Raw genomic sequence first — 12,732 nt, 5'->3', positions numbered from 1 at the left:
ATTATTTAAATCACGTATGTAAGACTTCTGCTTATTTTTCCCACCAAGTTTCATCCCGATCCCTCCAATCTAAGCGTTTTCCATGATTTTAGGTTCCCCCACCCCAAACTTCCCCCAACGTCACCAGATCCAGTCAGGATTTAAAATAAGAGCTTTGAGACACGATATCCTTCTAAATATCAAATTTCATTGAGATCCGATAGCCCGTTCGTAAGTTAAAAATACCTCATTTTTTCTAATTTTTCAGAATTAACCCCTCCCCCAACTACCCCAAAGAGAGCGGATCCGTTCCGGTTATGTCAATCATGTATCTAGGACTCGTGATTATTTTTTCCACCAAGTTTCGTCCCGATCCCTCCACTCTAAGTGTTTTCAAGTTTTAGGTTTCCCCCTCCCAACCCCCCCCCCCCAATGTCACCAGATCTGGTCGGGTTTAAAATAAGAGCTCTGAGCCACGATATCCTTCTAAATATCAAATTTCATTGATATCCGATCACCCGTTCGTAAGTTAAAAATACCTCATTTTTTTCTAATTTTTCAGAAATACCCCCCCCAACTATCCCAAAGAGAGCGGATCCGTTCCGTTTATGTCAATCATGTATCTAGCACTTGTGTTTATTTTTCCCACCAAGTTTCATCCCGATCCCTCCATTCTAAGTGTTTTCCTAGTTTTAGGTTTCCCCCTCCCAACTCCCCCTCCCCCAATGTCACCAGATCCGGTCGGGATTTAAAATAAGAGCTCTGAGACACAATATCATTCCAAACATCAAATTTCATTAAGATCCCATCACCCATTCATAAGTTAAAAATACTTCATTTTTTCTATTGTTTCCGAATTAACCGGCCCCCCCCCCCACTCCCCCCCCCAGATGGTCAAATTTGTAAAACAACTATTTCTAATTTAAGCTGGTCCCGTCCCTGATACGCCTGCCAAATTTCATCGTCCTAGCTTACCTGGAAGTGCCTAAAGTAGCAAAACCGGGACCGACAGACAGACCGACAGAATTGGCGATTGCTATATGTCACTTGGTTAATACCAAGTGCCATAAAAAGGCTAAAAAGGCAGCAAATTTAAACAGCTAAATTATGATTAAAAGTGCTTCTGCAACTATTCACGCCCCTCCCCCCATCCCTAATTGTCTCAGATATAGTACTAGACTATTTAAGTATTTGATGAATAAAATGATTAAATACATACAATAATATATAACAAGTTTCAATTAGACACGTTTCTTTGTCTTTTTTTTCAATTTTTATCCATGATTTTTTAATTATTTTAAATACTAAAATTCTTTATGGAATTTACAATAAAATCGAATAAATTCAAAATGGGTCCGTTTTCTTCTATCCTTGAGATCGTGCTGCTGGGATCTTTCAATTTTTATCCATGCTTTTTAAATCATTTTTAATACTAAAATTCTTTATGGAATTTACAATAAAATTGAATAAACTCAAATGGGTCCGTTTTATTCTATCCTTGAGATCGTGCTGCTGCTATCTCAAAGGAAGAAAATTCAAGACCCCCCCCCTCCGCGGAAAATTCTTCCCAGTGAAAAATTCTCCCGTTCATTAATAATGATCGTACTTTTTCATTTACAAGTATTTAAAAAATCCCCCTAAGGACAATCATTTTTCCAGAAAAGGCTAAATGATACAATTTGTGTAGTTGTACATGAAGTAAACGAAACAGTATTAATACTTGCCAAAAACATTCTACTTTGTAATTCATTTAATCATTTCATTAGCCTAAATTTAATATACTTGATACTAATAATTATATATTTTTCGACTTCAGACGTATCTGGTGCTTGACTAGCTTCGTATTCTTCGTACAAGTAAGATTCAACCAAATATGTAAGACACACAAAAAATTACAACAAAATAATCAATCGGCTTTCTTTCAAAATCAGCGTTTTTGACTAGTATATAATGGTGTTTTACGTTTTCAACCCCCCCCCCCCAAAAAAAAAATCGTCGTTTATTTTTTTGATGTAGATTTTTGCTAAGAGACAAGCAGATTCAACTGCCACGTAGCCATAAAATGGCAAATACCAGAGTTAGCAAAAAAAAAAAAAAAAAAAAAAAAAAAAAAAAAAAAAAAAAAAACAGAGGATAAATAAAGACGTCCCAGGCATTCCAGAGTGGATCATTTCAGACTTTGTCTAAATTGGCTATATGTCAGGAATGGTATAGACGAAGTGACCATGTTTAGACCATGCTATGACGTAAGGCAATACGAACCCCTTTTTTTTTATCAAATCAATGTGCTAAGATCTGACATCTTTTGACAGATCTAACGAAAATTTGAGGGTTCTAATCTTTCTTCTTACACCTTTTTTGTAAAAAACTTTCTTCATTCTACTCTCATCCAGGGTTGCCAACTGGACACATTCGCTTTTCCATCCATTTACTTGGTAAAAATTTTTGTTAAGTAAAATTCAACCATAAAGCTTATAGCTTTGAATCTTATAGCTTAACTTTAATTATGAGGCTTAACTTTAATACCTAACTAGCCTTACATGTAATACCTTAATTAGCTAATTAGCTTATACTTTAACTAGCTTGTAGCTTCAATGGCTTAAATCCTTAGGTTATCGTGTTTACTTTATTTTCCAAACCTTTCTTTTGGTGTCATTAGGGTCTAGAGCTTTTTTATTTTGTTGTTTTAAGAACATTCTATGTTTGTTTGCTCTTAAAGTATACTAAATTTCTGATAAGCTTCTCACATTTCCGAATAATACATCTTTATAATTCTGTATTCATCGTCAACCTCTTTTAATAAGCATATACTTTTGATCTTAAACCTACAAACCCAGACATTATTGTTCCAGATAATTCATCCTTCATCATACCTGTCACTTTTTTTATTGACTACAGGGAAGTTATTGGTGCTGTACCTTTGTCCTCATCCGTTTGTTCTGTTGATTTTGTTGTACTTATGTGTTGTTTTCTTTTCTGATGTTTATTTCTGTCTTCTTTTTTTTACTCCATCATCTTCAAATTGTTTTGTGCAGTGGGTTATAAATAAATTATTATTATTATTTTATTATATTTTGATTTCATGTATTCATAATATACTGTTATAAACAGTGTAAAGTGCTCACCTACAATTAATTCGTCTCTTCGGCTATGTGACTTCATTTCTCATTATAAAAATATTTTGCTTTCATTTAATGTTAATCTCCAAAATCATTTTACAAAACTTGTCAACTCAATCCTCCCAATTCATATCAACCAATCTCAAGTGTTATCAGTGGAATCTGGTGTTATACTTCGAGCTCATGAACAAGTGAATAAGTCTGAGTCTCTCGATAATGATGGTCTTTGCTTCAAGTTTTTTGCTTATGATTGTCCTGAACTGCTGAAGCATTTGCAGTTATTGTTTCAGATGTGTTTGGCACTGTGCCAGATAGTTTTTATCCGGTTGTATATCTCCCATAGTTAAGAGGGGTAAGGACCCCAGTGCTTGCGCAACATTAGTAGCCAAAGGAAAATTTGACCCATGTCAGAATCAGGCTTTCAACTTAAGTCTTATCTAAGATTATTGAAAGCTCCCACATAAGTCCCACTCTCTAAAAAAAACGCGCAACGTTAATAGCCAAAAGAAAATTAGACCCTTTTTAGCATCTTGCTTCAGACTTGAGTCTTACCTAAAAATTATTGAAAGCTCCCACATGAATTCCACTCCTAAAAAAAAACAAAAGAAAAAAACGCACAACGCTAGTAACCAAAGGAAAATTAAACCCACGTCAGATCAGGCTTCAAACTAGAATCTTACCTAAAATTACTCAAAGATCCCATATAAGTCCCACTCTCTAAAAAAAAACGCGCAACGTTAATAGCCAAAGGAAAATTAGACCCTTTTTAGCATCTTGCTTCAGACTTGAGTCTTACCTAAAAATTATTGAAAGCTCCCACATGAATTCCACTCCTAAAAAAACAAAAGAAAAAAAAACGCACAACGCTAGTAACCAAAGGAAAATTAAACCCATGTCAGATCAGGCTTCCAACTAGAGTCTTACCTAAAATTACTGAAAGCTCCCATATAAGTTCCACTCCTAAAAAAAAAAAAAAAAAAAAAAAAAAAAAAACAGAAGGAAAAAGAAAAAGGAACGTGCAATGTTAGTAGCCAAAGCAATATTCGACCCCTGACAGAATCCGGCTTTCAACTTGAATCTTACCTAAAATTATTGAAAGCTCCCACATGAGTTTGCTCTTAATTTCAACTTATTTACCACATAATCATTTTCTTGCAACTGTGGATATTATTAACCTGAGTCATCATTGTTTAACTCTGGTGTAACAGGAACGAACCAAATATCCACCAAAATAAATAAAAATCGATAGGGTGACGTAAGAAACTGCTGCCAAAGAGAAATTTAACTCCTACCAAAATTTAGATTTAAACTCAAGCCTTACCTAGAATTATTGAAAGTCCCCTCAGGGCTTCGACTCTTGATTTCAGCATATTCGCTATATAATCCTTTTCTTCCAACTGTGGATAAATGCTGAAGGAGTTGATGAAGGGTCATTCCATTTGTTGGTTCACCAAGGGAATCGTCGTCACTAAAACCACTCGAGGAAGCAGGTGATGGAGGAATGGGGGAGTTTTGTCCTGAAATTCAATGTTTCCGTGCATACGACGTAGGCATTTCAAGTGTGTCTACTGATAACGGTCAATGTATATGTGATAAAAATATCCAGTATCTTTTGATTATTTTTCACTATTTAATAAAATGATTTATCCCTATTTTAACTGTTATTTATTGTCAATATTTTGGTGTTTCTAAACATATGGTCGTTTTCCCATTATGAATTTCCCTTCGAATTTCAGAGTCATTTTCACAAGGATTATGTGGGGATATTTTTGTCCTAGGTGGGAGGAATAGGTGGGATATATTCATAGTCCAATGAAATAGGGGGGATATATTTTGGAATAGGTGGCATATTTTAAATATTTCAGTAGCGATACTGAGCTCAGATATAGTTGTTCAAATATGGTATTTTTGGATATAATATGGTGTTTTTAAGTTGCTATAAACAGCACTAGATAGTTCCATAGTTAAGGTAAATTTCAGGTAAACAATGGAAATATAATCCTATAATTTTGAAAGCACAATAGTTTAATTATGAACAATACAGTATTTGATCACAAAATGGCCATAATTTATAACAGTACTCACAAGATGTGAGTATTCGGTTTGCTATAGCTGTTGCTATGGTAAATCGAAGACTCACAGTATCGATTCAAGACGTCAGCGTATATAGAAGTGCTATTAGGTGCAAGAGAGCATTAAATCCTAATAGCAATTTCTTGATTTCCTTGAGCAACCACATTTTAAATATATAAAACAAAACGACAAAAAAGCTAAATAAAACCTAAGACGAGCACAAAAAAGTCAAATAGTAAATCAAGTGTAAAAAAACATAAAACACTATTAACAAATAAGCGAAACCCAAAACGAAGATAAATTACAATAAATAAGCAAGTAAAACGAACGGAAACTACAGGAGAGAGAGAGTAGCAAGGCTAACCCCACCTATGTATGTATATATTTATTTCCCATCGAAAGAAACAGATGGGGTATAAGATAAAAAAGCGAAAAAAAAAACACTACAAAAGAATACACAAACACAAGAAAATAAGAACAAATGAATATCTAACAACAAAAAACAAAAACTACTGCCTCAAAATAATTTCCCAAGGATGAGTAACAATATTAGAGTTATATCTGGCGATCTGGGCTATGATCGCTTCATTAGGGTCGATAATCCCATACCGACTTGTCACAATACGGTTACTTGTCCATGGTGGAAGCCGTAAGAGGCACTTCGCATATTTATAATATGTAGAACGCAATTCTCTCTTATCTTCCTTTTGGAATATCCTCCAAAAGGGACTTAAATACAGATAATGGGGTAGTGCCACTGCATTGTACAGCTGGGCCAAAATCCGCCGATCAAACTGACGCTTATAAATTACAACACGGCTATACACTAAAGAGATCCGTTTCTACAGATGACTCTGCAAAAGGTGACGCGTTTCAAGCATTGACCGACCAATAGGGATCCCCAAACAAACTATGTTTTCGGCAAGCCGAACAGTAGCACCACCCAGCCTAACATCAACAGCAGACCCTTGCTTAGCATTAAATAACATCACTTCTGATTTCTCCTCATTAAACTGAAGGCCTATTTTTCCGTATTCTACTTGAAATTGAATAAAATTCTCCTCTAAACCACAAAGGAGGCAGCTCAGATTAAGTACATCGTCTGCATAGCTTATTAGCGATAGATCAATCCCTCTCAGAATGTATGTCAGATTTGACTTAGATTGCGGTTTGACGATGCTGTTATTAAATGCGGTAGGTGATGTCAATGCACCCTGCCTTACACCCTTTTTAACGGGAAGCACCGGGTTATTTGTCAGGTTTAGTGTTGTTGGTAGCTTAAGCTCAGCTTCTAAATTTTGACACATCTATATATATATAAAAACAAGTTGTTTGTTTGTGTGTCTGTCTGTCTGTCCGCACATGACGTCTGAATTATTTCATCATATACCAATTCAAAAACGAATGTATTCAAACCGAAGTAGCTGAGTTGGTAAAGCGTTATGTTCCAAGTTCTAGGTCCGAACCTTGACTTTAGCATTAATACAAAAGAAAAAAAAACTAAAAAAAGGTAAAAACTACAAAAAAAAACAAAAAGAAAATACTAAAAAGCTAAAAAACTAAAAAAAAAACTAAAAATAAGGTAAAAAACTAAAAACTAAAAAAGAAAAAAACTAAAAAAACTAAAAAAGGGTAAAAAGTACAAAAAAAAAACTAAAAAGAAAAAAAAATGTTTGTGTGTCGACTGACGTCATGTTTGTCGACTATAAATGACGACTGAGACACAGGGACACAACTACAACGGGAACGCCGGGGGGCATCAATATTCACCGGTGGGACACAACTACAATGGCGCGTAACTAATATGGTGCGTAACGACTTACGCGTAAGGGGGGGGGAAGCGCCCCCACCAACTAGGTGTTGGGGTGGCGCAAAGCGCCACCCCAACAGCTAGTATCATATAAAGGGTTTAACATACATGGGTCAACACCTGCTAGGCCCATATCTAAAATAATCTGCTCATAAATTAGTGAATCGAAGGCCCGTCTAATATCATGCGCAGCGGAAGGTTTGCTCTCACTGCTTTTCTCAGCATCTATCAAGGCCGAAACAAGAGCAGAAAGAGCGTGGCCACAACCTAGACTAGGCTGAAAACCGAATTGATGGTCTGGAACTGTACATTTTGACCGCAATTCGTCAACAAGTGCCTCAAATAACTTACAAAGAACTATAGCCACAGTTATAGGTCGGAATGATGAGCACTATCAAAGTGGCTTTCCCTTTTTAGGCACAGGTACTAGTATTCCTATTGAAAAAGAATCAGGCACAATACCCAGATTAAAAATCATTTGAAAAAGAAGGGCAAGGTGCTCAAGGAACATCTCGCTGCAAAACAGCAGGTGCTGAATTGATATACTGTCACAACCACGCGATTTCTTTTTTTTTCCAATAGCAGTACGGATAGAACACCTCGTAATTATAATACCCGGACTGTTTTCTTCTCGTTTACGCGAGAAGAAATCATCCAGTTTCACACCGAAGCTATTTGTAGCCGGATATCAGGAGCCAAAAATTCATTTCTATAATGCTGAACCTAATTATCTCGAGATATTGAGGCCATTGTTACATGAGACCTTAGTTTAAACAATGAAGACCAGAGTTTATTAGGGCGGGTAAGGACAGTCTGAGATGAAGAACGAATAATTGCACTAGGGTGTAGTGAAAGTTCGTTCGCGAAATTACGCTTACTATAAATTCAAAGCTTATTCACCCAACCGTCTCGTGGACAGCCAGCATCACGCCAAACCAAGAGCCAAAATTTTGCCGAATTACACACGTTCTGCAGATTAACATTTGCAGACCAGCCTGGTATTTCAATACCAGGCCACACCCGTCTAGACGGTACAGTTGACTGTTCAGCGAGACGTAATGCGTGCAGCTATATCTTGTAAAGACCATAACGTCATCTGCGATTTACTGAAACGTTTCCTAGTTCGACCTCTCAGGTTAATTTGTCATAACATAAAAAAAAGAAAAAAAAGAAATTTATATTAGCCAATATTACTGAAAAGACATAACGGGCTGCAAACTGACAGCATAGACTATATTGATGCTCACTCCTGAATGTCTCATCAATTTTGTATTTATTCACTTTATAAAAACGAAAACATTTAAAATATGTTTTGATTTGAGTAAAGTACGAATGACTAGAAGTAGTAGTAGCAGTTTGAATTAGTAGCAGTCGTAGCAGTAGCAGTAAATAACGAATAGTGGCATGCACATAGTGCCTTTTAGTTTGTTCAATGTCCACCTGAACATTTCCAAAAAGACTCACCCTTTTAACCTTAGCCTTAGTAGTAGTAGTAGTAGTATTTTTAGTTCATTCTTCCCCTCCCCCTCAACATGTCCTGAAGGTTTCAACTTAATAATCTAAGCTGTTCCTCAGATATTTGTGATACACCCTTTTAATACGCTTTATGCATGGGGTATGTTTTGATTTAATTAAATATCTCCCTCAACATCTCCTGAAAGTTTCACCTTAATATCCTTAGCCGTAAGAATAGCAGTGTTAGTAGCCGTATGTATGTAGTGCCTTTTCTTTTATTCAACATCCCCCTGTCATGTCAAAAAGTTTGAGCTTCATACTCTAAAAACTTTAATTTTGAGTTTGAACTCTATACAGCTCAATGTCTAAGCTGTTCCTAAGATATTACTGATACATCCGGTTGACAACGGGCATGCATATAAAGTGTTTTGGTTTAGTTCCAATTAGTTTACTTCCGTTTAGTTTGACTGGTAGATCATCTTCTGGCCTTATTTTTATCCTCAGACTTACAGTGGAAGAGTCAAGATAATGGAATAACAAACTGTGTCTGCTCTTCATTGATTATGGAAAAGCGTTCGACTCCATCGATCGCGATGTTTTATGGAAGATTTGGAATTTTATGGATTACCTAATAAGCTAGTTCGAATAATAATGACCCTCCAAGAAGAAAGTGAACGGAGGAAGGTCAAGACAATGGAATAAAAAGCTGTGTCTGCTCTTTATTGATTCTGGAAAAGCGTTCGACTCCATCGATCGCGATGTTTTATGGAAGATTTTGAAATTTTATAGATTACCTAGCAAGCTAGTCCGAATAATAATGACCCTCTAAGAAGAAAGTGAATGTTGTACCCGAAAGGAAAATGGGGAGACACAATTCTTCAAGATTCTCTCTTGGGTGAAACAAGGACATGTGTTGTCCCCGTTCCTATTCGTCCTAGAAATGTATCAAGCCCTACGGCAAGCATCAGGCTTTGGTGTAAAAGTCAGTAGCCAGCAGCTCACAGACTTAGACTTCATAGACGACGTAGTACTTCTAGAAGAGGCGAAGCAATGTTTGCAGCTACTACTTGACACCATAGCGGATAAGGCTGAGGGAGTGGGACTAATAGTAAACATTGGTAAATCGAAGAGCATGGCCACATCCAACTCACCTTTGATCTTTAAATGTCTCTTTTATGCAAGTGAAAGCTGGAAGCTGAATGTCCAGCAGGAAAAAAGTTTCCTAGCATTTGAAACTGTCTTCCTTAGAAGAATTTTTAACATTTCATAGCAGAACAGGGTCACGAACGTGGTGGTCCGCAGTCGAACAGGTCAATCACATGCCACCGATCTCCTGAAGCAGAGAAGATAGACCTATCTTGGTCATGTCCTTCGAATGCCAGGAGACCGTCTTCAGTATATTGTCTACGAGCGGCAATCCGAAGGTGGGCAAAAAGGAGGGTGACCGAAACACATCCTCCGACGACACTACGACCGAGACCTGCGGAGTGCTGAACTGGCGTTACAGCCAAAGTGGGAGGCCGTCACGGCTGCTGCTCCATTCCGAGACGTCTAGCGAGGCTTTGTTGATCCCCTATTTGTAACACCTGGCCCTGGAGGAACTAAGGTTTAAGGTAAGGTTTAGTTCCTACATTCTCCTCAAGATTTATAAAAAGCTTTACCTTTAAAACCCTTAGCCTTAGAAGTAATAGTAGCGTGCACAAAGTACATTGTGATTAGTTCAATATCTCCCTTAATAACATAAGTTTCACCTTACTGCCGTTCACCTTGGAACTAGAAACAGTATTACCAGCATCTCCTTCGTAAATTCAACATTTTCTACAACATACCACAAAATTTCAAATTAATTCTCGAAGCATTTTCTGAGACCTTGCTGATCTACTCTTTTGACAAACTACATGCACATAGTGTATTTTGATAAAGATCCATATCCCCTCAAAATTCCCTAACAGTTTCACCCTAATACCCTTAGCCTTAGTGGTAGTAGCATTAGTAATAGCAAAATGCGCCCAGTGACTTCTGGTCAGTTTAATATCTCCCTCAACATGTCCTGAAAGTTTCAATTTATTATCCAAAGCCATTCCTAAGATACTGCTGATATGTTCTCTTGACAACCTGCATGTAAAATATATTTTGATTTACATCAATATAACATAACATTGTAATGAAATGTAACTTTTGACAACAAACTGCAAGACAATATAAGACACGTAACTTTTGACAAGAAATGATAGAACTCCCTTATCCTTTGAAAAGATGCTTTTTTTGAGAAATGGTGTCATATTTAAGTAATTCTGCTGCCTAACTTCCTGTGGTTTGTTCTTTGCTAGATTAAAATTAAGAGAGCACCGAAGGCTTTTTCCCGTGTGATATTTCATTAAAATCGTGCCTAGATTTAATTAGCAATGACCTAGCAATGAAACAAATGTCCACGAGGCAATTAAAAAAAAAATAGCAGTTGACTCTCGATAACTCGAACCTTGAAATCCTCGATATCTCGAATTATTTTCGATCCCCTTGGAAAAACCTGTCAAAGTCGTAGAAAAACCACGCATACACCGAAATAATTTTGCGGTTATTACCTCTGTAAGTCGAAGTATCCGATATAACTTGAAATATCATTTAATTTTCACTTACCCTCCACAAGTCAACGTTTTCACTTACCCTCCACAAGTCAACGTTTATCTCTGTATCTCAAAGTTTTTCCTTTAAACCTCTGTTAGTCAAAACCCGGTATGACGTATACAGGTTGCAAAGTGTAAACTTTGATATGTATTAATTTTGTTTAACGTATTTTTGCATCTGATTCTGTTAATCTGCAGGTGTCTATTTCCTAGCAAACTAAATTTATTATTGATATTTGAAAGCAAGGATTTTTCGGGGGGGGGGGGGACAAAAAAACTTTAACACACATCAAAAATTTATTTAAGTTCATTTTTGTTACGTTTTTACGAGTCGGACAAACACTTTGGGGGCAGGCGGATCAAACCCCCTGACTCCCCTAGGGACACAGCTTTGTTTGAAGGTCAAGTCAGGAGATTTGAAAGTAAAGTCTAGATATGTCATATAAAGTCTGACATATCTAGATAAGTCTAGATAAAGTCTAGATATGTAGATATGTCATATGTCTATAATACTAATAAGGCTATTCTTAACTTCGTAGTGGCTGTAGGGAGTACATTTGGCCATTTTGTACCTCTGCAAATCGATTTTTCATTTGGCTTACCTATATACGTCATTACCTTTATAAGTCAAATTTTATGTAGAATGACCTCTACAACTCGAACTATGTATAAGTCAAACAATACGTAACTCGAAGAAAAATGTAATAGTATATTCTTCAATAACACCTTGAGCGAGTACACGCTTAACCCCAAGTACTAGAAATTTCAGTATAAAAAGTAATTTAATATAGCATAAAATAAAACTAGCAACAACCCAATGAACCAATTTCCAAAAGGCATACAGGACTAACTGTAAAAAGAGCAAATGCTACAATAAATAATTACTCCAATCTTTCATCAATTTGAATAACCTATTTTGTCATTTATCAGTTGGGCCTTTGCGAGGTAAGGACGCTAAGATTATTTTTAAGTATTTTTTTTTTTATTGATTTTTTTCCATTTTTTTTCGATTAATGTTTTACCATTGAGCTTTTTAATTGAGTTTGTTTTATATTATATTGCGCTGATGACGATTGTTTCAATTAAAGATTTTCTAAGGGTCCAATTAATGGGTCGATTTCCGTAATAAACGAAAGCCTAAGGTATAATTGCCTCACTCCAAAAAAAAAAAAAAAGAAAAAAAAGAGGTACTGTCGAAAGTGGTTAAATTTCTTCGATTTCAAAACTAACTTTCATTTTTGGAAAATGTCAGATTTTAATATACCGATTAATTAAGTCAATACTATTTATCCGCGGATTTTAGCAATTTTTGTGTCTGAACGACTAAATACGCGCAATCAGGCAGTCTCACCTAATTCTACGGTAAAAAGGAAAAAAAAATATATTAAAGAGAAAAGTTTTCGAAGGGTTTTAAAATGAAAATTGTCTGTGAAAAATACAGAAAATAATAAAATAATTATTTTATTTGTATTATGGTGACACTGAATGGTTGTTTTTAAACGAAAAAATTGGTAAAATAGTACCTTCTCCAATGGGGCTACCTCCATTGGGTGGAGAAACAGGTATAAAAGAGGCAGTAGGCGGAACAGAAGTGGCAGTCTTCACCATCTCGTTAGACAAAATAATCTCTACGTCACCAGGTCCAATTGCTTCTCCATGTACCTAGAGTTTA

The 12,732-nt window shown here is 36.1% G+C and overlaps 1 protein-coding gene across 1 annotated transcript in view; it reads right to left on the bottom strand.

The window, feature by feature from the left end:
• LOC136035672 (tyrosine-protein phosphatase non-receptor type 9-like) overlaps nucleotides 1–12,732 on the bottom strand; it is a gene marked incomplete in the record, with an annotated part of 119,376 nt that overhangs the window by 14,365 nt on the left and 92,279 nt on the right. Inside the window, 2 exon segments of the mRNA XM_065717590.1 lie at nucleotides 4,420–4,615; nucleotides 12,584–12,722. Coding sequence (XP_065573662.1) covers nucleotides 4,420–4,615; nucleotides 12,584–12,722 — 335 coding nt within the window.

The sequence above is a fragment of the Artemia franciscana genome, chromosome 14 (assembly GCF_032884065.1).
Source record: "Artemia franciscana chromosome 14, ASM3288406v1, whole genome shotgun sequence".
Lineage (NCBI taxonomy): Eukaryota > Metazoa > Arthropoda > Branchiopoda > Anostraca > Artemiidae > Artemia > Artemia franciscana.
The sequence above is the reverse complement of the archived record's forward strand: the minus strand, read 5'-3'. Positions and strand labels throughout refer to the sequence as shown.